General features: G+C 39.3%; 1 protein-coding gene and 1 long non-coding RNA gene across 51 annotated transcripts in view; one reads left to right on the top strand and one right to left on the bottom strand.

Moving 5' to 3' along the window:
* Nucleotides 1-968: 968 nt before the first annotated feature.
* On the top strand, nt 969-4,638 carry LOC140600036 (uncharacterized). The gene is made up of 2 exons (XR_012003248.1): nt 969-1,185; nt 3,055-4,638. It is a non-coding gene; the product is annotated as an uncharacterized lncRNA (long non-coding RNA).
* Nucleotides 2,423-26,985, bottom strand: part of KIDINS220 (kinase D interacting substrate 220) — a 107,814-nt gene continuing 83,251 nt past the window's right edge. For 32 of the 50 annotated variants that reach the window (XM_026009152.2, XM_026009154.2, XM_026009153.2 and 29 more), the window contains 4 exons: nt 23,541-23,672; nt 21,599-21,697; nt 20,348-20,584; nt 14,570-17,552 (listed from right to left, as the gene is read on the bottom strand). In XM_026009152.2, coding sequence (XP_025864937.1) covers nt 16,290-17,552; nt 20,348-20,584; nt 21,599-21,697; nt 23,541-23,672 — 1,731 coding nt within the window. In that variant the 3' untranslated portion in view covers nt 14,570-16,289. Of the gene's footprint in view, nt 4,377-7,384; nt 7,483-11,465; nt 11,933-12,833; nt 12,891-14,569; nt 17,553-20,347; nt 20,585-21,598; nt 21,698-23,540; nt 23,673-26,985 lie in introns of those variants that run through there. The other 18 variants (XM_026009160.2, XM_026009158.2, XM_026009159.2 and 15 more) reach the window with 6 other exon arrangements.

Raw genomic sequence — 26,985 nt, 5'->3', positions numbered from 1 at the left:
TGAAGATTTTTTATACGCTTCCACATTTTCTGTGTAAGGCCTTTACATTCTTAGTTATAGGCAAAGGCCCAAGTTCTCTGAGATTCCATAGCCAAATCATCAGTGAAATAGAAGGAAAGGGGTGGGGGGGGGGAAAGAAACAAACCTTTTGCTGGAAGCCATATGCAAGAGAGAGATGGTGACAGTGTCTGAAAAGAAAGCCATTTCTATTTTTTACATCTTTTTCCACTATAGTAAGGGTGTAAATTTTAACTGACATTTTCCAACTAAGTGAAAATCATCCTGGGGGGACAAGTGGACACCCTTGCACACCAAATGTACGTGGAAGGCTTCAGTGATGAGGGAACGTCTCCTACTTGGTTTCAAATATTTTCAGCCAAACCTGTTCCCTGCCCCAGGCTAACCTGGTGGAAGCCTCGTGGAGCACAGAGCTGATGTCAGGCCCACGGGAGAGCAGTGGGCAGCGAGCGCTTCAGCCTCCTACCGCCAGGCCCTGACCAGCTGTCAGCACCAGCAGAAGCAAGGTGACGGATCCTTTCAGCTCCAGCGTGCTATCTGGAATCCTCCTGCCCTGGAAGTAGATCGGTCCTCTGCCATCAGGCTGGGATGCGGCCAGCATACAGCAGAGCTATTTGTCCACCTGTCTTCTGCCTTGATGGTATCACAGCAGAGTATTCGCCTTCCTGACCTGCACAGCAATCTGTGGTAGTTTTTTGTATTTTCCAGAAAGGCTGCAAAAATATTTCTGATCCCACATGCTCTTCTAGAACCTTGCCACTCCAACAGCATGGGGTGGAGTCTGTCTCCTGCCTTGGAACCTGGGCTGGCCGTTGTGAATGCAATGGAAGGGATGCTCTGTGAATTCCAAGGCTAGCTCATAAAAGCTCATACAACTTGCCCTGGTTTTCTCTCACCCTCTCTCTCTTTTTCTCTCCCTCAGACTCAGGACATTCACCCTTGGTATGTAGCTGTCATTTTGTGAGGAAGCCCAAGATGCAGAGAGAGACCACGTGTAGGTGTTGCCAGCAACAGCTGCCATCTCGGCTGACACTACACCTGTCACCCACTAGACACATGGAGTGAGAAAACCTTTGAGAGGCCTCCAGACACTCCCACCATCTGACCACAACTGCACGCAAGACCCTGAGTGAGAACACCTGGCGAAGCCCAGTCAACCCCAGAACTGTAAGAAAAATTATATATATATATACATATATATAGCAATATATATATAACATAGCATAGCATAGAGTCGTTGTTTATGCCATCCAGTTTGGGGTGATTTCCTACACAGCAATTGGTAACCTGCACATGAGCTGAAAAAATAAGACATTATGCTGTTTAAGAAGGGTAAGCTTGGGGCCCCTGGTAGCTCAGTCGGGTAAGGGTCTAACTCTTGGTTTCAGCTCAGGTCATGATACTGGGGTCGTGAGATCAGGCCTTGTGTTGGGCTCTGAGCTCTGTGAAAAGTCTGCCAAAGTTTCTCTCTCCTTCTCCCTTCGCCCTCCCTACGCTTGCGCATGCATACTCTCTCTCTCAAATAAGTAAATAAATCTTTTTTTTTTAAAAAAAAGGATAATCTTAAAATATCTTGTTCATGTAATCTCCTGAAAGGACTTTGAAAAACCATGTATCTGCCCACACCTTTTTAAGTTGCTTTCTACAATTTTTGTTATACCTTTAAATGGCTGCAAAATAAAATTTCAAACAAAATCATTACATCATTCTCTTAAGTACATCCACTAGAATATCCACACAATTTGATAGCTATGATCACCCATGTTTAAAATACAAGAACCTGGACAGCCCTCGTGGCTCAGTGGTTTAGTGTTGCCTTTGGCCCAGGGTGTGACCCTGTAGACCCGGGATCGAGTCCCACATCAGGCTCCCTGCGTGGAGCCTGCTTCTCCCTCTGCCTGTCTCTCTCTCTCTCTCTCTCTCTCTCTGTATCTTCTATGACTAAATTAATAAAATCTTTAAAAATAATAAAATAATAAAATACAAGAACCTCGGGCACCTGGGTAGCTTAGTCGGGTAAGTGTCTGCCCTGGGATCAGGCCATGATCTCAGGGTCCTGGGATCGAGCCCCGCGTTGAGCTCCCTGTTCAGCAGGGAGTCTGCTTCTCCTTCTCCCCCTCCCCCAATTCATGCTCTCTCTCTTTCTCTCTCTCTCAAATAAATAAATAAAATATTTAAAAAATAAAATACAAGAACCATTTCTCCTTTTGGAGTCAGAAATTTCACGTTGTTCCTTTTTTTCCTTGACCTGGTGTTACTAGTCCGAGTCTCTCACAAAGTTTCATTCTGTGTTTGCATTTGAAAATCATTTCTCATCCTATTGTGCCTTTCTGCAAAAAGAATATATGCGTGCACGTACATATCGAAATTATGTGTTTTTGTTTCCAGTTATCACAAAACATTCCTCAATGCTTAAAAATTTTTATACACATTAAGATAATATTTTACAGAAAATAACATGAGTAAAAACTGTTTTTCAGTTATTTTAAGTATCCACGGATGAATATTACTATTGTATAGAATGAGCCACAGTTCAACATGAATTTTAATCCCTGTTTGTATTTGTATAGATTTAAGTGCCAAGAAATCTCACTCACATAAAGAAGTAGATGGAGTTGGAAGCAGTTTTGATAGAGCAATGTCATTGATTCTTTCAACCTCGTCCAAGTCACATGCTAAAAATTGCACAGCAATTCAGTCTCAAAGTTTATTTTTAGTGTTCTATACCATGACAACTCGGTCACATCCAGCTTCCATTTTATTGGTGGCAAAGAACTGGAAATCACTTGGCTTGAACGTTTCCTGGGGAAACGTTCTGGAGACTGACAGGAGGAGGAGAGGGCTTTAGAGGGCGATGGGAACGTCAGCCAGCCTTCAGTTCCTCTAGGAGGTGGAACCCTCTAGGGGGTTCCACATTTCACCTCTGCCTCTAGGGGGTGACCCTGGGCTTCCTGGGCCATGCGGGCCTCGCCAACTCTCTTCTCTGCAGGGGCCCCCTGGCAAACATGGGTTACAGTGTGTGTCTCTGCTTTCCAGACTCCTTGTCCTTGTGGGTCGACATGTCTGGATGGAGAGGAAAGAGCTGCATGTGATCCTTCTCCCCCATTCTTAACTGGTACCGAAGTCACTACTTAACAGAAAGTGGAGTTCTTAGACTTACCCACACAAATGTCTTTATACTCTAGAGCCTTGGGTGGAAATCATTTACACAGGAACAGCATGATTTTTTGAACATGCTTAGTGACATATTTTCTATATTGAAATTTCTGGAAGTCATTTGGAGGAAATGCCTCAATTAAGCAAGGCTCATTACAGGATGTTCTATGGAATACTGTCCTACACCAGGCTCAAGGGAAACAGAGTTTGGGGTAGGATTTGATTGGAAGAGATCGCACACCATTCTATCTCCTTGGAGTTTTGAAACATACATTGAAAGTTTTAATAAATTCTTTAATAACAAAGAAACCCATTTGACTGGATTTTCTAAGCCCATCGGACCACGAATCCAAACTGTCCTCACATAACCAGTCTTCCCCAAACGTCCGAGGTAAAGGCTAAAGTCCGTGACAAATTTGGTGACAGATTTTGATTAGAAATTGTTCAGCTGGGTCCTGGTGTGGAGAAGCCAAAAGACCCCACTCAACCCTTCACTTTGCAAGGCATCCTGTGGCTCTTCAGCATGTGTGCATGACGGGATCGATGGGCTTTTGACCTCCAGTTTGAACCATCCCACAGATGGCAGAGAGACAATGCAATGTGCTCTTTATTTGTGATTTTGACATGTGTGCTTTGGGGGATACTGGGAATGTTGTAATTTTCCAGAGCAAACTTTGACATTTTGTTTCTGGGTCACAGAGAAAGCACCACCTCTCATCACCAATTACTGTTTTCCTCAAATCCATGCTATTTTTGTCCAGTTTCCTTTGAAATACCAGAACAAATGCTAAGCCTTTGGTTTTTCCTCTTGTCATTCAAATGAATGGTACAGATTTTTTGGGGGGGGGGGGGGGGAGGAAGTCTTACCTTGGGTTCAAGTTGTCCTTCAGAACACGAGTGGCTCTCAAAAGCCAACTCTTCTCCCAGGACCTGTCTCGTTGCTAGAATCACAGGTCTTACTTCTTTCATGACAGTGTCGCCAACTGTTTACTTGGATGATCATCGATATCATCTGTACCTTGTTTAATTTTCAGGGTCACACTCTCGCTTTTGATATCATTTGTGTCCAATCAAATCTCCTTTTATGTATTTACAGTTTACATGAGAAACTGACTTCACGTGGTCATTGATGCTCTTCACTCCAGCTAATGGTCATTTCTTTTTAGGCCAGTGCGACGAAATGCAGTCCTCTGTTAAGGCTGCTAGAACAAGATCAGTTTAAACAATGTTGAGATTAATGCTGTTGCAAGTTGAAACAAGTTGTGACATGCTGGGAAACACTCTGAGTCCGATTTTTTAATTTACAAATGAAGGGTGTTAGACTCAAATCTTTTCAGGTCTCTTTGGAGAACTTTATGCTTCTGTATGTTGCTAAGCTCAGGACTCTTCTATTTCCTTAAGTAATATGATAGCATTCTTAATCACCTATCATTCATTAAATTCATCTAAAATGTTTGAGATCCAATTACTTTTCAATTTACTGCAACTCCTTCAGCAAAAAATTCTGTTTACTCGCTACACACCAAGTTCCAGTTTGACTCTCGTCCCCATACCTTGCATGTGTGGTGGCTGCATGCATAAAGGCACAAATAACACTCCCTGGGCTTGTGAAAAGTTTCTAAGCAAGCTTTAAGGGAAATCCCAGACAACTGCATTTCAATAGGATATCGTGCCAAGAACATACAGCACCGAGCACATGAGGAAGAGAAGAGCCCACACCTGAGCATGGATGAAGTGAGGATAAATCCACAAAATAAGGATCCTCTGTGAATTTAGTTTTCTGAAGATCTTTGTAATACTCAGGAAAATCTAGGTAAGAGGGCAACTTTACCTTAGAAATCAATTTGCACAGGAGTAAATTGGGGCCATAACTTATTTGAAGAGTCTTGAGCATCCCTGGAAGGTCACTATAATTGGATACCTGGCGTGGCCAGAGAGGCATCACCACTGTTCAGCAGGAAATGATGAACGCCGTGATTTGGGGGCTCTGTCAATATTTGTGTGCAGTCAATGAAGAAGGGAAGAAGTGGAAGGCAAGTGATGGTGGGGGCTAGTTTCAAGGTGAAGACACCCTAAAGGGACAATTCTGGAGAAACATTACAGAGGACAGCTAAGAGCTTGGTTATAGATGGGACGAGAGGCTGGGAGAGACAGGAGACAAAGATAACTCACTTTCTGAACCTGACTAAGGACATCATTATGGCACCAATGACCAGGAGGAAAACACAGAAGGGAGAGTTGGTTTGGGGGAACAGTTTTGAGGTCAGTGTTAGACCAGGACAGGAGATGACTGCCCACATCCAGGTGGTGTCCCGCCGGTGCTGGAGGAAGGGGAGGTCTGGAGTTCTGGGGATTTCTGCACACATACACGATTTCCTGGCCATACCCATCGCAAGGCCAATGCCTTGGGTCACAGTTATTTTTTTCCTTACATCATTCCAAAATGAAAGGTCCCAATTTTGGTCTGTTTCCAAACAGCAATTTCTTGTGCTGTCACTCACTGTTGACACTTGCTCTCAGCTCCAAATACCTTTGTTATGATGGTCACAGCACTCTAGACACAGATGTACCCAAGGGAGGTTCAGAGATCTAATAAACCTAGGAGAGTCTCTTCTGTTTGCACTATTCTCCTGATTACAAAAATGCATGTTTCTTCTAGAAATAACTCAAACCCAGAAGTTTGTACATAAAAAGCCCAAACTCTTGCACCTGTATACCAGGAGACATGTGAAACACATTTGTACAAACACTGTGATAAAAATTGGAAACAACCCAATATCCAATAAGGTAAATAGGGAAGTTATAAATATTTATGTCATAGAATACTATTCTTTAATGACGATTAACGACTCATAACTATGTACAGCAGTACGGCTAAATCTCAGTGTTCAATGAAAAGGGCACGTCAAGGGTAAATACAAAGTATGATTTTATTTATATGAGATCAAAATAGTCACACATAAGCAAATCACATACATAAATACTATGAGTGATATTATTTGTATGAGATCAAAAGCGGACAAAATTGTTCTAGGAGAGAGACACAAGTGGTAACATCATAAAGCTAAGCAAGGAGAGGATAGTTCAAGCAAGGGAATGGTACTTTTGGGGTACTTCCAGAAGAGACACACACAAGGCATCTAAGATATTGGCAGTTTCTATTAACCTTGCTGTGGTTACATTGATATTTGCTTTATTATTGTGGCACAATAAGAAAAAATATATATATATAATAAAATATATGTATATATTTGATCTTTGACCCAGGTTCCTGACAGAGCTCCTGAATCCCCTGGAATTTCCTGGGGTGGAGGCACAACTTGCCTTAGATGACTCTCGGTGGGTTCCTGGATGGCTTCAGGATGCAGCCCATCTCCACAAAGACCCAGCCATGATTAGAAGCGTGAAACTTTCAGCCCCATCCCCCATCCTCCAGGGAGGCACAAGGGGATACTTCTGGAAGATTCAGTGGCTGCTTTGAAGTTTGAATAGTGCCTCCAGGTCCCGGAGGGAAGATCACCTTGTTTCCAGTGATAAGGGACCACCTGCAAGAGGGCTCCTGATGGGTGAGCGGGTCCAGGGTGAGCCGCTAATTCTTGACCTAACGCTAAGGCTGAGTCTGGCTGGAGCCCACACGCTGCGACCTGGCCTTCCCTGTTCTCTGCCAGGCCTATCACTCAAGCCCTGCCACTCAGTTCTGGGTTCCTTCACCAGTGATGGATTGGCCAGCCAACCCCTAATTCAGTGACGGGCTCAATCAAAGCAGCTATCTGGCAAGGTGAAATTTTATTTTTTCAAAAAAGATTTTATTTATTTATTTATTTATTTATTTATTTATTTATTTATTTATTTATTTCAAGCAAGCAAGCAAGCAAGCACACAAGCAAGAAGGGAGGTGTAGAGGGAAAGGGAGAAAGAGACTCCCAACTGAGCAGGGAGCCCAGCACAGGACTCGATCCCAGGACCCTGGGATCATGACCTGAGCCAAAGGCAGACGTTTAACCTACGGAGCCACCCAGGTACCCAAGGTGAAATTTTAATACACATACATTGCATACACATGCAAGCGCGCACACACACACAACCAGTTTCGACATTTCAACTTGGTCATTTATACCAAATGAATAGAGTTCAGTTCAGGAGATCCTGTCAATGAGGACAACGTAGCCAGACAGGGGACTCATTCTGAGATACTCGAGGATTTGCAGGTGTGGGATGACCTGATGGACTCCTTCACTGCCAGGCATCAAAGCTGCTGAGTTCCGGGGAACAGCACCGAGGCAGCATGTGAGAGCTCCTATGGGAAACCTGAGAATCATTCAGCTGAGTGTGAGGACTCGGATGGGTTTACTGCTCTCCACTAACATTTTCTCTGACAAGGGAATATGGAAAACGGAAGCATTGCAGACCCGTGCAGCGCCCGGGGAGGGGTACTGGGGGAAGAGAGGTAGGCAATGTGGTGTTTCATGGGAAAATCAGGAAATCTGGAGGCAGAAAACCCAGGTTGGTGCTTTTGTTCTGTTTACTTGCTGGATGATCCTGGGGGTGGGGGTTCGGGGATGGGATGGGCCTCCAACCCTAGAATCTTCAGGTTTCTCAAAAACAAAGATAATACTATTAACGCCAGCGTTTTAGGGAACAGTTATAAATATATAATGCATGTAAATTTATGCAAAAGTTACAACTTCCTGCATTGCAGTCTCTGCATCCATAAGGTAGAGATGATAACAGGATCTACTTTATCGGTGGGTTAGAATGTAATGTTAGCCCATGTGAACTGCTTACAACAGTATCTGGCTCAAGTAAGCACTCACATTATTAGGCAGACAATTATATAAAGCTGGGCTGTCCCCTGACCACCATCTCAATGCACTGCCTACTCACTATTATTGATGTATCTATTAGCTTCCTGCCATTGTGACTAGTTGTTCTGAAATACAGAGTCCAGCTTTGCCTATTTTCCTTTCTTATCTTCTTAGGAGGCAGTGACCAGAGTCACTTAAAAAAAAAAAAACTCTACTGCAGTAATGATTTTTAAATAGACATATATTACTTATCTATTAACATTTATTAAGCATTAATTCTGGTAAATAATAGGATTTAAATTAAAAACATATATAGTGGTATTTAGGATTATAATCTAACATAGTATGTTGATAATAGACATAAAGAAGAACAAGTGTATGAAAGCCATATAACAAGTCTGCAAATAAAATCAATATTTTCAACATAATGCGCAAACTTTAATGTAATGGTCTAATCCATGAATAATAATAATAATAATAATAATAATAATAATAATACTTTTAAAGAAGTCAATAAATTTTTAACCAAAAATCCAACATTGTTCCAAAATAATTGGAACAAAGATGTTTGATGTTAAACAATTTTTTCTCTATAAACGTTATTTACATGGCTATAGATTTTTTCTAGGTCTTTATCCTTCTAAAACAAAACAGCTTTTTGAGAGACCCCGAACTCTATTTTAAAACAAAGAGACAATGATGATACAGCAAATAAAGCTAAAATTAAAATCTATCTCAGAATATGTAAGAATTGACTCAGCCCTAATGAGCTAAAGAACAATAAAGATAAACGTAGCACGAAGAGGGGACATTCTGGAGACACACTGCCTGGGCTTGATTCATGGCTTCAGCACTTAGTAACTGTGTGACCTTGGGAAATCACTTAACCTCTCTGTCACTCAGTTTCTCCTTTGCAAATTGAGAATAATAGTAATTACTTCATGAAGTTATTGTGAAGATTAAATTGGTTAATACATGTAGAGTTCTTAGAATATTGTCAGGTGCATGTGTGTTCAATAAACGTAAGCTATTTTTATTACAATAAATGCCTAACAATATTTTAAATATCCAAAATGAATACAGGATGAGTAATAATGGAGGACACAAATATTCAGCACAAGATGTTGATTTTTGGAGGTCAGTTAGATACACATCATCACTAGCTCATTTGCTCTGGCTAAAGGTGCAATCCAGCGTGACCATGCCGTATAGTGAAGTCATATCGTGCTTTATCAACTCTAACAGGCCTCCATCAACTGTAGGGTATATCCTTACTTTCGGAAACATTAAGGGAAAATGCTGCCATTAATGATGTTGGTCGTCAAGACATTTCGGAAAAGTCAAGATGTGACAAAACATGCATCTTTGAACCCACAAAATACTGGTAGGAAAAAACTTTCAAGCGGTCAATGGAGCAGATTGCTGAAGAGTTCATTTGAAAACAAAACTGTGGACCTGAAGTCTAATTTCCCACTGACTTCTGAGGGTGGGAGCACTATTTCTGGGACAGGGATGGTCGCTAGCAGGGGGCTTAGCTTCTCTGGGAAGCAGCATTCCCCCCTCAGCAGCACACGGACCCATCTCTCACCATGGGAAAAGCAACTCAGAGAGTCACTGTGGGCCCTGTTCTAGGAGCAAGAGATTGCAGAGAATGGATTCTGGACTGAGAGTCTTTGGAGAGAAGAGCACTCTAGAGGAGTTGTGAAACTTCATTCTTTTCCCATTCGTCACACTGCTTAGATCTCCCTGCAATCGGTCCCTGTCAGAAATCTGTTAGGTTTCTCCAGTGTCCAGAAGGAACTGGCTTATTGAAAACCAACCTGCCCTAAAAGCCTTCTTCTAGGTTAGGTGTTATGATTTTAACGGACTTCCCTACCAGAAGGAAAAACTGCATACAAAGGAAAATTTAATAGAAATGTCCACAAAAAGAAGGAACTATTAAAGTTGAAAACAAAATGAGCCGCAACGTTTCATCTGCCACAGATCATTCACGTCAAGTATCTAAGTAGGAAAGGCTCCTACATGCTCACTAAAACGTTTGCTCTTCCTTCAGGGCAAGCGCTTCTCCTCACATCCCAGCCTCCCCTGCAGGGCATGCGGTTCACCTCACATCCCAGCCTCCCCTGCAAGGCATGCAGTTCACCCAGCATCCCAGCCTCCCCTGCAGGGCATGCAGTTCACCCAGCATCCCAGCCTCCCCTGCAGCCCGGTGCTGCGTCATGACTCAGGGAGGCCCCTGGCAGGGGTGTACACCACCTCCAGTCCTGGACCATGTGCACTGGACTCTGTGCGGTCCTCCACCCTCTCTGCTTCCCTCTGTGTCCACGCACGGCAGGAGATGGCCCAGAGGACTCGGAAGCCTTGGAGACTGGTGAAGCCACAGATGGAGGAGCATGGGTCCCTGAGTCTTTATGTCAACTTAGAGGACAGTGAACTGTCACAGGAACAAGAAATAAACTTTAACTGTATTAAGTCAATGAGATCAGGGGGTTGTTAGCCTACCTTATTCAGAAATTCTCAAACAACATGCACTGGCCCACTCATCTGTAATAGTCAGTATAGAATCCCCAAATAACATGCTCAGTCTTGCTCAAACTGAGAGTGAGCAACGTGAGAGACAGAAATGGCAGAGAGCAATGAGGGGTGCTCAGTGAGAATAATAATGCTACTGAAAGAAAGGCTGAAAGACTGAGCTATAGATAGAGTAAACCTACATACCAGGTTCTCTGAGATGGCCCTGGTATTAAATGTTCTCATTATAATGATTTATCCTCCGGGGGCTCTGAGAAATCATGCTCATGCCAGGTTATTTATTTTCAACTCCCTAAAGTAAGATGGATTTATGGTGAAGCATTTTGATTTGACTCCACAATTACATTAACTGCTGAGATGGGCACCTCCACAAAGTACTAACCCAAGGGCTTAAAGGGCATGAGGATTACAAACACACCCACGTGGAACCCACAGCCCTGGCACTCTTTTAAGTGGTGGGTCTCCTCGGGATGGGCTGTGGGTCCTCCTCCCCAAGAGTTCTTGACAAAGCCAGGTGTATGACAGACCCCCACGGCCACAAACAGGACAGTGGACAGGGCCCGAACAGCAAGCAGGGCAGGTACAAGGTGATGGGGAGCCCTGGGGGCCCGTAGGGCACTATATAGCACAAAGCCACCATGTTAAGGCTTTCCAACTCTGCATTTTTAAGACACATTGTAGGATTTGTGGGCAGATCCTCCAGGTTTACCGTAACCTTTATTCATTCACTGGACAAGGACTGACTGGATGTCCACTGGCTATCTGAAATCCCAGATTTAGTCTAAAAGCCGTCTTGAGGTACTGTCCTGTTGTTCTGCTCTAAGGAACGCTTTATAGTAAAATAGGATGAATATATGAGGTAAAAAAAAAAACACTTAAGACAAAAAAAAGAGCAAAAAGAAGTGAGGTTAAAGGCAGAGGAAGAAAAGCACAAAGAGCTCAGAAAGAAAGAGGTTTTTTTTTTTTAAATACAAGGAGTTTAATGCGCATTAACTGTAACAATACATAGTGTATGAATTCTCAGAATCAACTAAAGACGTGCAAGTGCCAGGAGCTATAATTTTGAAAATAACAATCTAACTTTGTATTAGCTACTTGACCAAGAAGATGCTAGAAGATATGAAATGTCAGGTTATGTTGAGTTCATTTACATGCTTTTTGCCATACATTTGGGCTTTTATCTAGAATTTCATAAGCGGAAAACTTCATTAAAACTAAGTTTTACAGCTATTAGGAACAAAGAAAACTGGTAGAGGTGAACAAATCTCTTCTGCAGCGACTGTGTAGCAGGATTACTGAGTGGTAGGTAGTATCTTCTTTACCCCCTTAGGTTTGGTGAGGAAGCCGACCGTGAGAAGCTAACCGAATTGTCACGAGAAATGGTCTACGGGCAGGGTACTAAGATCTAGAGCCCTTGTTGCCTTGAAAGAAAACAAGGTAAATAAGTATAAAATATATGTTAAAATTAGAAAATGATAGTGGGTAATCAAGACGATCCTAATTATTTCAAACAGCTTGTTAATTTGAATATGGAGCATATAATTCTATATTCTTTTTAAAAGTAAAATGTCATTTATTTAAGTTTTAATAATTCAGTTTATCATTTCATATTTTATTAAATCTTGGAAAACTAAGAAAGGGCTCCTGATGTCTATCACTGGTGTAAATAGCACTACAAAACCCATATTCAGCCTCAGAAAATTCAGGACTGACGTGTGTTCTCTGTAAACAAATGACTGCTGATTACACTCCACAGGCACATCAGAATACTGTGTGCTCGAAAACAATCACACCGTCTTTATCACACAGTATTGTGTAACACGTTTCTGCCAACTTTGGTCTTCACTCCAGTGAGATAAATCGTTGACTGTTTATGGACTTTTCAAAGAGTCCTGGACATAATTGCTCTTCCTTCTCCAGGACCCTTTTTATATGCTTATGAATCCTTTATTTTCTTAATGCCGCACTGTACCTGGAAATTCAGGATGGAGCTAACCACATACGCCACCCAAGCCCCATTCAAGCAGTTCTCTGTTCCGAGTTGAGTAAGAGCACGTTAGTGAAGCCTTTCAGCCACCACAGGGACCTGGCACAGCAGACTCAGGATAGTGTAAACCAAGGCTGTGCTTTACTAGTAATTTTACTTACAAAGCTTTGGCCGTGTAGGTGACAGTGGTTCATTTCCAACGATGGTTTTGGATGTTTCTTACTTAATTCTGTTTTTCTTTAAGTAGTAAGCATATAAATTCTCTAGGTGGCGAGAATTGTGTCCAACAGCTGGCTTAAAACCTAGTTGAGTGTGAAAACTCATTTTTTACATACCTTAGTTTAAAATGGATCCTCTGAAGATGTATCTATCTCAAGGGCCGCATTTTCTTCCTAGACATGAAAGGGTTTAAAATTATGTAAGATTTTAACTTCTCTTTCTACTTAATCATTCTCAACCAAGGATTCTCAACCTTTCTGAAGTGCTGAACCATTAAAAGACCATCCAGTGTGGGCTCACTGTTAAATTTCTATTTTTCAATTAATTTTATTATAGTCTATGCTTGAAATTATGGGGTAGGAAGGATAGGGGGCACCACCGCCAGGAAATTAAAAACGCAATCGTTCTAGCCAGCCCTCACCCGTATCCCCAAGCAAGAAAGTTTCCCCACCTGCTTCTTCCCTTCTGCCAAGTGTCAGCATAAATCTAGAAAGGCAGGTGGGCAATAAGGGAGCCTAGATGTTCAGTCTCAAGTGCTTGCCAAAGTTAATTTCATCACACCTTCCCTTTTACCTGCTTTTCCCTCAATGTCACTCATCCACAAAGTGAAGGGACAGTGACCTCTAGTTCCCTTTTCTCAGGGTAGTTGTGTTGATTTACTCAAGAGTGAGCCAGGAATTCAAGGATTTTTAAACCCTGGGATACTTCTAAATAGGCTGAGAATTCCTGGTGCAACCAAAAATTATGTAGTTGTAAAAAACTTTTTAAGTTTAGTATTTTAGCTGGAAGAATAAAGAATTTAATTTCATTCAAACAGCATTTTATAATGGTTAGTATTTGTAAGGGAAAAAATGATTACAAATGTATTTTACTGCAGCACTACAACATGCAAATGATCTAAAGAGTTCTCAAGTTGAGGATTTTAACAAATAAATTTCTAAAATTACTTGGCTAGGCAATTAAAATTATTGACTGCTATCTAAAACTCACATAAAATAAAACACAAAACAGATTTTCCCATCAATTTTGGAAATGCTGGTTCAGATACAAATGCTTAATTTTCCCAGAATTTGAGGGCTGACCTCACATGTTCAGCATTGTGAAAACTGTTTATCAATTGAGAGATGTCAATAGCTCCTTCCATTTCCAGGATCCCCTGAAGGAGGGCCATAATCATACGTACCCTCCACATGTCCAAGGTGAGTGACTGGGCTTAATGTTCTGTTCAATGAACAGAACTATCTGTGGCTTATGGTGAAGGTAAAATGGCTTATAAAATATGGTAAAACTCTAAGTGATACAGAATTGAAGTAAGACTAGTAAGATTAAAGCACCAATTTTATTTCCTATCATTTTCTACCCAGCTTAAAGCAGAGTTTTGTATATGTAAGGATCAGACTGAGCTATATAGTATAAATAGATACACATACACGCACACATAGACACACAGATTCAAAGGAATGATGGTGTGACTCAATAAGCCATCTGGCTTGTCAATTTCTGTAGCAGTAGGAGAAAGAAAACTTTTCCATAATGCTCATACAATAATTAAATCGATATCTGGACAACCTACTTCTTGTAGCTACAGAAATGCACAGTACAGAGTCATGCTGTTGGGCGCTAATGCTGCGGGACAGCACCATTCAGCCACAAGGACCTAGGAGCCATGCTCTCTCCAAAAGACTAGAGGGGCAGCTCAGCAAACAGCCAGCTGTGTGACTGCTACATGAACCTGAACATTTTTCACAAACTGTACACACGTACGACAAAACAAACACACAAATTACTCTTTTATTTGTAATCAAAATGTGAATCATCATTGCTGTAGTGAATAAAAATTCATGAGTCAGAATAACATGCAATTTTTTTATTGTTTTCTAAATCTATTTGTACACTTAATACTCTAGTATTAACTTCACAAACAGTGTAAAGAATGTACTACAATGATAATAGGCTGCATCTACTCACCGGAAAGAGAACAAAATATTGCCTCTGAAGTAATTACTAATTATACAATATTGCAAATGAAAGCACTATAAATACTAAAATGTTAACAGTTCAATATATGTCAATAACATCCTGCCTTTTTTAAATTGGTTAAAAACATTTGTTAAAGTCATGCGAAATAAACACTTTAAGGAAATGTTAGATTATACTCAAACATCAAAGCAATGAAACCCAAAACAGCAACTATTTAGTGCACTGACTGGTCAACTAAATAATTTATTCATCATATTAATAAAAATCTATTAAGTGAAAACCATCACAAATGTAACACTAAATTTGGGTAATTGCACATTCTATGATCTCATCATCTATGATCTTATCTGTGACTGAGGATATACTGCCAAAATTAATTCTACATAAATAACCTATACTAAAACAACAAAAAAATTCAATGCATGATTACAGGGTCCACTTCTAGTCCATATGATACTTAAATGTGCTAATTCTCTTAACCCTGCTAACAATAAATGGAAAGTCTCATCAGTTCTATCTGCTTTCCTACTCTTGCTTTGTTACATTTTTAAACTTTTTAAAGAAGTATACCCTTTCTTATGGTCCTCCCCTAGGGTCAGCATGCTAATTTTGGAATAGTTGAAGTAGACAGATATACTCTATCCTGGTATAGAGGGCAATAATTTAATTTTACCTAATTTAATATTTCCTTGTCATTTGTCAAGTGACACTGATCTTTGATATATTTCCTCATTCTTTTGGTCTATGAATATTTATTAGATCCTATTATTACCCATGTCTTTCTAATTCTCCAGAGAAAGAATTCACGTTTTTCCTCATTGGTAGGCTAAGAAACTTGGGCACACCATTTAAAAGAGTCACAGAAGAGACCAGGTTCTCAAGCTGGTTCTCAAGCTGGTACTTGTAGCCAGATCTGGGATTTGGAGGAGAACATCCAGGTCCTAAGGAGGTTCTTGGCCCCTCCCCACAACCATTCTCCTAGCAGCTCATAAAGGTCTCATCACTGGGGCTTCATTTTGAGTACTATTCATTCATCTTCTTATCAATTTTTAAAGCCCTTGTTAAACAATTTGTCTATTATATACAACATTGGTTCTCAATTTATAGAGCATTTAGTCTCTGGACTACTCCATAACCTATAAACTTTTATCTGTTACCCTCTAAGAGCAAAATTTGATTCTAGTTCACCTAACACCATGTCTTCCTTTGAATATTTGACAAGTGAATGCTGTACAAAGAGAGAGTCTCTACCTTTCTATTTTCACACCCTTTCCATCTAAGAAAATATTTCTGACTTATCTTTATACTCAGATCTTGTCTCAAAAAATTTTATGGGGGTCATGTGCCAATTAAAGGTACAATAACAATAGTGAGTTTTTACCTAATTAAAAAGACAGTGGAAGCTGATTAATAAACCACCCTTTCTTATACTCTCCTTTGTTGTATAGTGTGTTTCTTTTACCAAAGACCTTTCCATTCATTATTTGTGAATGAAACATACAAAGATGACGCACATGGATGGATTCATTATAAACTCAGGTCAATTTTGTCATAGGGGTATAGTAATACTATTCTGCTTTTGCTTGTTTCTTTTAAAGAATGCTTTCTCTTTCCTCTCCAAAGCCTGTACTATCAGAAGAGGCCACTGCATGGAGCTCTGAAGAATCCTTGGAAAGCCTTGTATAACTTGAACGTTGGCTTCGCTTATGCGTCATGCTTTTTAGGTTTTCATTCTGAATAGCAGTTGGGTTGGAACTGGAACCAGGCCTCAGAATGACTTGGGAAGTCTCCCTCATTCCTTCCATGTCATCAAAATTCTGATTGGATCTGTTAGCTGGCGCACTGTTGTTGTTCAGGGTCACAGTACTGGGTGTTCGATTCAGGTTGTAGGCTTTTTGACACGCTGGCCAATTTTCTTCAGGACTGCTGGCTATCAAGCTACATTCAGAAGGGCTTTTCTTGTCTTCGGAACAAATGGACATCCGAGCTATAATTGGATCTTGTAGGCCACTCAAGCTATGTGGTATTCCCCTTTTTCCACTGTGGCTATCATCTTCAAGCTCAATGAGATTTGCCTTTTCAAGCTGGGAATCATCAGCCCCCTCATTGTGAAGAGAGTGATTGGGAGAACTTTCGCTGGATCTCACTCCTGAATCAGATGAGTCCTTTTTGTCAAGGAGGGCATCTGACAAATATTCTTTTGCTTTAATGAAGGTTCTAATCGGCTCAGCGCTGTGTTCTGGAGACTTTGATACTCTTTCTACTTTCCCTTCAACTTTTTTATCTTTATCATCTTTGAGCAGTGGAGTATTATCTGATTCTTCTGTCCCAGATTCATCCTCATCACTTGGAAGTTTTTGATAGCGCAATCCACTTCCCTTAAGCTTCAAATCTGTCTGGAAGAGACTTGACCTTTCTGAAGACTTCTTGCCTGGGAGAAGCTTACTGCCTGACTGATCAGATTTCTCATCTTCTTCAGTTATAGGATCCAGGGGTGAGGCATCATTAGTGGAAACCCCTGATGAAGAATAATCTATAACATCTCCCCTCTTCATTAAAAATGACTTCCTTCCATCATCTTGCTTTGGTTCACTATCCTTCCCTTTTTCTGGTTCTAGATTAGAATGAATGGAGCCCCCTGATGAACTCTGACCCATATAATATGTGCTATGTGGAGAAGATCTGCCACTAATTGTTGTGGAACCTGTACCCCCTTCTAACTGAGACATCTGAGCAATATATTCTCTATAGGCATCTCTATACTCGGCCTGCACCTTATCAGTAAGCTTTGAAATTTCAATACTGGAATCCTGGGAATTGAGACTCGAAAGACTTGGGGTTCTGCGAGTTTGTGACTGTGAAGACAGAAAAAAATAAATTTAAGAATTCAAATAAGCAAAAAAAAAAAGGCATAATAAATATCAGCTTAGGAAATATATATGTACACTCAGAATTTTTAAAGTCCTCAAAATACCAAATTCTTTTAAAAGAATTCTACATAAAGAATTAAACATAACAGTTTAATAAATGCTGAGACCTTATGGATAATTTTACTGTTATTAGAAAGCTTTATATAAGTTTTAATAAAATTATTTTATTATTAATATTTAAAAGTATAATTAAAGGTATTAACAAATAATCTTAGCATCTGTTTTTATAAATTCAAACTTTTAGCTTTTATTTAAGGCAAAAGTCACTTTTGCTGATAAAATTTCTCTTAGAAAAGACAAAGATTAGAGTTAAGATATATCTCAAACACAAAATACTCAAGTCTTCAATGTATGTTAAAAAGAACCTTTCCCTAATGAGCACTGGTTATTGTATGGAAGTGCTGTGTCACTATATTGTACACCTGTAACTAATATTACACTGTATGTTAACTAATTGGAATTTTTAAACAATTTTTTAAATAGAAAAAAATAATTATTCACTAAATGTCCTTGAAATTAAAAAAAAAAGCAGCTTTCTCAACCTGTACAACGTAATTTCAATTGAGTAAGAAAATGTACTCTAAATGCCAAAATAATAGTAATAATTTAAAAGGAATAAAGCATAGAGTACAAAAGAAAAGACAAATACAGAATCCAAATGAACAGAAATGGAAGCCATGAGGCCAACAGTCAAGTCCTAGTAAACAGAGAAATGAAGTATTTTTAAAAGTTTGATTTCCGATGTGAAGCTTTGGGATTAGAATTGCTTTAGATCTCAGAAAAGCTAATAGGGGAGTAATAAAGAATACAGATTAGGAAAAAGAGGAGGGAAATGGAAGAAAAAGAACCAAGGAAGTCTAGGAAGGTATACGATAAAGGCTGAAGCAAAGAAGCAGAAATAAGGCCAAGAGTCTTCCTCCCACAGGGAGAAAATGACCCCTCTCCTCGAGAAGGTCCCCTGCTACTGGATTCACACTATATGGAGCCACTGTCCATTCTCTCTCTTTTTTTTTTTTTTTAGATTTCATTTATTTATTCATGAGGGCCAGAGAGAGAGAGAGAGGAAGAGACACAGGTAGAGGGAGGAGCAGGCTCCACGCAGGGAGCCTGATGTGGGACTCGATCCCGGGTCTCTAGGATCACACCCTGGATGGAAGGCAGACTCAACCGCTGAGCTACCCAGGGATCCCCCACTGTCTATTCTCAAATGCACTGTGTACACAGGACTTCGGGTACCCAGGAGGTCCAAACAATTCTCATAGGAGCGGTACAGGACGTTAACAGTGCTTCTCACTCTCCCTCAAAGAGTGTCTGGTGGGGCTTCATAGAGGCTCCCCGATGTGTGAGGTCAGAAGAGATTTAATCAGAAGCAGATTGTTGGGGGCGGGGGAAGGGGACCTCTGGCTGCCTTCTAGTGAACCAGAAATTAAAGAGATTGTGCAAAGCCAACCCATTTTCACTTAAGTTTGTCTTGTTTTGGAAGATATTGTCATTTCTCATAAAAATGTTATTTATGTTAACATAGAAGTGGTTTATTTTTAAATAAATATTTCTAAAGTTTCTCAGTTTTTATTTCTAATGCAGTAAATATGGACAGATACAACTTACATAAATAAAAGCTCTCTGGGGTCTTCAATCATTTTAAAAGTGCAAGGGATACTCTGAGATTACAAGACATTTTGAGCAGCAGTTTGAGAGTTGTTGCATGCATGGAAAGGCCTGCAGTTTCCAGGTCACAGGAGGAAATACCAAGTGTGGAAAAGCACAGAAGGAGGATTTCTTATGAAACACTAAAAGGAATCCCAGGGAAAAGAAAGGAAGCACTGCTGCAGAAGCACAGGGACAAAAGGGTCAGGCGTGAACTTATCTTCTTATAAAAGAATTTTTATCTCAATCAGTACCCAATTATAAAATGGTTTCCCATCAAGAAAAAGTACCTGGTAATATAAAAAGATAATGATAACAAAAAATGTTTTTACTACCAAGCCAAACCAAACTGTCTTAAAAATGGCAGACCTACCAGGTGCTGCTTTTCCTAATAGAGCTCCCTGTCAGCACAGTTTCTCTTTAGCTACTCACTGTATTTCCTCTGGGGCTTGTCTCTTCTTTTCTGCATCATGCTCTCTCTGTTTTTCCCAAGTTTATTTTTCTTATTCTCTCCTTTCTCCCTCTCATGTGTCTCTCACTTTCCTCCTAATTCCTGATCCTCCCCTGCCCCTGTCTGCTAAGAACATCCAAAGAAGAAACACCCATAATCAGATAATAAAAAAATGAATTTCCATAAACACTGGGTACAGCTACTGAAAACCAGGTTATGCTGCTCAAAGGGATAATATGTGGCAATTTTCCACTAGAGATGTATCCTATCCTAGCCACCAATGGATGAATTTAACAAGATAACAACATGTGAAGCCTGAACTCTGCTAACCAGCCTAACTAAAGCAGGCCTGTTCTCATTTACTCTCTGTGCCATTACCCTAGTTGATTGTTTTGACAGTTCTTACCAATTTCCAAAATGATCTTATTGCTTTTCTTTCTTTTACTCACTGCTCTCTTCAGAAAAATACAGTTCTTCAAGAATAGGGAGCCCTCTGTCTTGTTCACTGAAGTACTCATTAAGTATTTTCCAAATGACTACATAAATGCACCAACATATTCTCAGTGAATTGAAATCACCCTATTTCTCTTCAGTAATATGAAAAATGACATTTAATAAATACCTGCCAACTTAGATGACTGTGACGTGGAGCACCTTCATCAAGGCCAAGTGTATTCAGCTCCTCAAAGCTGAAGTTCAGTGTGTAGGGAGTTTGACTGGAAAGCTCGGTATGAGGCAATTCGTTGTGTGAAGAGCGACGAGCAGATTCACCATGAGGAACTGGGCCACTGCTGTTTTCATTAAGTAAACGTGGGTCTTCAGGGACCACTTGGTTTTCTGCATTTCTCATTTCCAGTACCTAAACAGAAGGAAAAAATAACATTAATATCCACACCGACAAATCACATTTTAGAAGCCTTAGAAATTATTTTTAAACATAAAACATTATAAAGTTATTATAATGAAAATGAGAAAGCAGACTTCTTGTGAGTTTCTAATGAATTTGAAATAATATACCTGCTTACCTCTCATTTCAATTATACTAAAAGAAGTAATGGCAAAACCATCATATATATATTATACTCTAAAAATGTCCATTTGTTATTATTACTTTAGTTTAAATAAAATATAACTGGAGAACAAAACAACTCAACTGCAGTGTGTTGAAGAGAACCACCGCTGGACAGTAGCTAATGCAGTGAAAGCAGATTCTAATCAGAAACTACTACAATTGGGGAAAAGCAACCTCCGGATAGCACTGGCCTCCATCCAGAAAGCAAAATGGACAAGCGGGCATTTATAGCAGGCAGTGGGGTCGGGGTCAGTGGGTAGAAAATTGCTAAGAGGAAACATCAAGATTAAGGGGGAGGTTCTTGCTGAACCAACTTGACAGGATTCCCACCAAAGGCAGGCCAGTGTGATCAGATGTCATCTGGGGGTGGGAGGTGGGAATGAGGAGTTTGATCAGGTACCAAGGATGATCAGATGGTGAGGGTAGAGACTGTTTCTAAAATGACTTAACATGATCCTTGCTAAAACTGGGCGATGCAGGCCTGAGAAGAACAGACACCAAGGTCGAGACTTAGGGAGCCTGACTCGAGGCAGGTCACAGAGAAAGCCTTTGTCAGTGAAAGCATGGAAAATCTGCAGGTCACCGCTTCCCCAAATTTCCAAGTGAAATGCCCAAAGACAAAGACTGCCACATGTTGCTGTGTATATTCTGCATGACAGAACAAACAAGGGTTGTATGTAAGTGTAAAACAGTTTTTACATGTTTTTTAAAAATGCAGAAAAAGAGCAGTTTGGACCAATAATGATTACTACTTGCTGTATACAATACTGTAAATAATTCTATAAATATAAGATATCTTACTGTGCTTCTAAAAAGATGCCAGTCCCCAAAATTCATACTCATCTCTTTCTTCAGTTCATCAATGTTACACTGAGCTAATACACGGCCATTTATGTTTGCCTGAATAAAAATAAATGCAAGGATAAAGACAAAATATGAGATACCTGAATTATTAGTGATTAAAAAGTACATTTATATTTAGTACTAAGAATGTTATTACAGACTAGAAAATATTGACCTAAAAAAGACTACCATCCTATGTAATAATATAGTAAACAAGCTGACTTTGAACATCAGCCGTATTTTTCCAAGAGTCCTAGGCGCACAAGTAAAACAAATCACTCCTCAGGGACCAACCTAAGAGCTAACCCTCCCAACTATTTCCAAAACTACCTACACCCTGTCATGAGCAATAAAATAAAAAAACCCGTTAGTTCTTCTCCTCTAATCTTGTAAAATATGAACACGAAGGAAGCTCCCGGGACGGGACAAAGACATCTGTCCTTGTATGTGCATCAGTCACAGACAAAGTTCTAAATGAAGTAAGCCCTGACAAGCTTGTTTATCAATTATATTAGATAACTTCAGCCATAAAGAATGTCCACCCACTAATTTCCCAATTTATTAAATTTACCAGAAATGACTGTATCACTATAGGGTCTCTGTAATTCTAATTTCCCCCAAAGAAGAACAGATGGAATTTTCTTTATTAATAGGTAGCTTGCTGATTTCACAAACTACAAAACCTGGCTTTATTAACTATGGTAAAATTATGGAATATTCGTGTTTAAAACCGATGGAATGTTCAGTCTCCAGGTTAATTCTGAAGATACGAGTGTACAGAGCAGGCCTGTGACAGAGGTCCTGCTGCAGAAATGCAAGGCAGCTGGAAACACTTCAGAGACCAGGTGCCAAGACGCGCCTGGAAAGCCAGGGCCGCCAGTAAAGCTGAGTGGGAAGAATATGCTATCATAATAGAAACAAAATGCCAAGGACTCAAACTGGAGGTCTCACCCATTCCTGAGATGCCCAGGCTACCTAGAGGACTCAGGCTTGCACCTCGGAAAAGCAGTGTTTGATGCATCTGCAAACAGGGATTAGCACTAACCAGATCCATAAGGAAACCGATGTAAATAAAGTAGGTTGAGATTAGTAACATGCTATCTATACCTGCTCGTAATTCTTTACAAAACATTTTAGATGCCATTCTTTAAAGTACATAAACAGTAGAGGTTTGTTATTAATGTTCTACTTTACTGTAGTTCTCTGCTAGAAAAAGCATAAAAAAGCATATTTCGTGGAAATATTTACTGTAACAGGGATGCAGCCTTGTATAATATGGGAAGCCTTCCCTGAATCCCAGGCATCACTGTCCAACTTTGTGGTAGCTACTAGAATGGCAAGAACAGGATCTACAAAGAAAGAAACTTCCCCAAATGTGTTAGCTTTACAAACCAAACCTATGAGGTTCATCAAATGGGACACACTCCTAAGTCCTATTAAGACATGAAAATGACGGTTTGGGGAAAATGAAGCAAGTGTGGTTTACTCTAATAATTATTAAGTCACAAATAAATAATACAATCAAAGAAAATAATGCATAAAAAGCCTTCAAACAGGGATCCCTGGGTGGCTCAGAGGTTTGGTGCCTGTCTTCGGCCCAGGGCATGATCCTGGAGTCCCAGGATCGAGTCACACATCAGGCTCCCTGTGTGGAGCCTGCTTCTCCCCTCTGCCTGTGTCTCTGCCTCTCTCTCTCTCTCTCTCTGTGTCTCTCATGATTAAATAAATAAAATCTTAAAAAAAAAAAAAAAAGCCTTCAAACATTCTATGCTGCGTACTGGAGACATGAGTTATTGTTTCCCTAACTGTGAAGCTAAAACCAAAGTGTTCATTGTCCACATAGCCCAATTTCCCATGCCCTCAGCCAGGCTTCGAGTCAGCAGGTAAGTGTATACATCACCTTTTTGATTGTTGCACAATACTGAGGCAGCATACTCTGGTCCAGCCCTTCTATTTGTTTCAGTTTCTCACATACTGCATCCACATTCATTGAATTCAGTGATATCATTGCTCCTGAGGCTGGGCCTGACCCCTAGATGAGCCACGGAAAAATACACGTGTGAATAGCATTTAATGCCAGATGTATGCACCACATGACAGAAACACTCGTGGAGTGGCACTGTGAAGTACTCTGATTAATAACAAATATTCAAACTAGAATTAAAAACAGCAAATGTGTATAATATAGAAAATGCCATTAGTGAATAGATTTAGCTACTGTTTTACTTTAATGAGTAGCTTGTATTATTGAAAATACAGTGTGATAACAACCACTGTTCTAAGAAGATAGAACATCCCATGAATCAAGTATAGGCCAACTTGTCAGATGTTTGCAGCCTGACTGTGGAAGAACAGGGTGCAGCCCTTAAGAGCAGGGGTTTAAAAAAAAAGAAAAGGAACAAAGAGGGAAAACTACTGATGCATATATTATAAAAATACAAAATGTAAAAATATAAAAATCTGTGAAATAATTTTTAAGTACCTACAGTAAACAGCTTTAAATGTCTCTACATACTACCTTAATAGTCTATGACAGCTGAAGTTTTCAGATCTTGATATTTTATATCCAAGGAATTTAAAACTTCCCTTTAAGAATCCATATATAAGCATATAAATATAAAACAACAATATTACTCAATATTACTTAACACATGCAAAAGTAAATACAATCCATTAAAATTTGGTCTTATTTAAAAGAAAAATCACAATAATAAATAATCTCATATTTACTTAGAAGAAAAATGTTTTGTGAATGTGGTGACATACGAAAGAAGTACCAGCCCTTGGCCCATTATATACAGATCACCTCAATTACAGCTGTGGACACTGAGGTCTAAAGAGGTTAAGTTTTAGCTTCAAAGTCACAGAATAAATAGCTTGTTAGTAGAAGATTTGGGCCAGAACCCTAACTTATGAGGTTCTTAACAACTTCCTACTTTCCTTATTCCAACTGTCTATTTTTGAAAAGTTTAAAGAAACTATAACCACAATGAAGAGAAGACAAACCAACTCATATAGCAGATAAGGAGAATGTTCCAAATGATCTGCCCTGTTTATTATTCAATCTGACCTTAAAAAAATAAGTACAATTTATCCTATCCTCAAGGATGTGTATTTATATTTTCTACTTCCTCTTTTACCATACTGAGGACAAAAGTACACTGTAACACAGCCAAAACTGCCTAGTAGCCAGTTGTTAAACTCTATTTGTAACGTAAAAGCATAAATAATACTGTCGTACAAACTGGTAAGTAAATATATACAAATAGCTTATATACAGCGTACATCTATATTACATATAAATATAGCAAGGGGATAAGACCATATTGAACAGGGAGTTGGAGTATTCATTTTATGACAGGGAGTCTCAGCAAGTGAACAAGTATGAGATGAGCATATAAAAGTCCTGAAATTAATGATTTGGAATATCCTGCACCAAATACGTTTACTCATAGTTTATTTTTAATTAAATATAAATTTTAAATATGCCATATAGTATATGGTCTGAGGTACAATGCTTCAAAAATAGTAATAACAAAACACTAGTATTTCCATAATTTAGTTTTCATATCTCTATACATAGTTCTAATTTCTGCCTGAATGAGTATAGCCAGTATTCAAAGTGCTAATTTTCCAGTATTTACAATGGAAATTTAAAATGCTTTCTATGAATTTCTAATAACCATATTTGTTTTATCTTCCTTTCCTTTTAAACAGCTTTATTGAGTTATAATTCACATACCCTACAATTCACCCTTTTAAAGTATATGATTCAATGGTTTTTAGTATATTTGCATAGTTATAAAACCATCACCACGATTCATTTTAAGACATTTTCACATCCCTAAACCGAAATGCCTGTATCCATTAGCAGTCATGCTCCATCCCTCCAACATCCAGCCTCAGCCCCAGTCAACTAGCAATCTTTGTTGTCTCCAGATATGTCTTTCCTAGACATTTTATATAAATGGAGCCATACAACATGTGACCTTTTGTATCTGGCTTCCTTCACTTAGGATAATGTTGTCAAGCTTCATCCATGTGATAGCATGTACTAGCACTTCATTCTTTTTTATTGCTGAATAATATTTAAAATGAACTTTAATAGTCTTCCAAACACTCTTACTCCTTAACCTGTCTCTTCTCTCTAGATATGTTTCTACTTTATATATTCTTGGTTCAAAAATCACAAATGAACAGTTTGATCACAAAAATAAATAACTATCATACTGGATTATAGCTTATTCTATACAGAATGAGTCTATACTGATAGAAATAATCGAATAGGTGAAAATAAATCATTGAATAAATGAGGAATAAAAGATAGTTTTTTCTTATAGAGTTGGATTAATAAATGTGAAAGGAAAGAGAAAATTGTCATTAAGAAAACACCACAGTAATAGTAGTTATACATAAGATACATCAAAGTATACTAAAATTAATGGGCAAAAGTACAAGCAGAAACAGGTTATTTGCAGAGGGGTCAAGGTCTCTCTCCCAAGATATTTATTCGTTACAAGGGAAAAATAAAACTTCACAGTGCTGAAATCTGGCAGATGCCACCTTAACCAACTTACTATGGTTAGCACCACCAGCAGTAAGACTGTGGCCCAGCACAGACCCTCTAATAGGACATTCTGAGAAGGGGTCTGTCTCTTCCCAGACATACAGAACCTCCAACTGACAAACCAAAGTAGAGGAAAAGTCTGCAAAACACCAGACCAGGATTCTTCAAAAATGGCAAATTAAAGTCAAGAAAGACAAGGAAGGACCAAGGAATTGTCACAGACAAGAGAACTCTGAGAACTAACTAGCAACAAACACAACTGGAGTAGATCTTGGATCAGAAAAATGACATCAGTGAAAAAATCTGGAGAAATTAAAGTCCATAGTTAGTCAACAGAATTGTACCAATTTTCATTTCCTGCTCTGAACGGTATACTACAGTTAGGAAAGATGCTAACATGAAGGGAATACTATTTTTGTACCTTCTCTTTAAGTCAAATTATTTTAAAGTAAAAATTTTTTTAATCCCCAAAAAACTCTATTTCTGACTGTGCTAAAAAGGAAAAGTATAATAGACATGGAACAAATGAACTCTCCCAGCTTAGGGGGAAATGTAAATGTTTAGAGTATCTTATTTCCACAGGGGAATCTGAGAACTCGGCAACAGAGACGTGCTGCTGCTATGCTTGTCCTGTGAAAGACCAGTAATTTTACTCTTATGAGCCTTTTAAACTTGCATTTTATCAGTTATTTTAAAACATAATTTCTCAAAAAAAACCCATAATTTATCATTGGGGATTATGTAGAAAATATATATTCCCTGAATGACTTTTAGAAAT

Source organism: Vulpes vulpes, chromosome 8, assembly GCF_048418805.1.
Source record: "Vulpes vulpes isolate BD-2025 chromosome 8, VulVul3, whole genome shotgun sequence".
NCBI classification, from domain to species: Eukaryota; Metazoa; Chordata; class Mammalia; order Carnivora; family Canidae; genus Vulpes; species Vulpes vulpes.
This window is presented reverse-complemented; position numbering and strand designations above follow the sequence as displayed.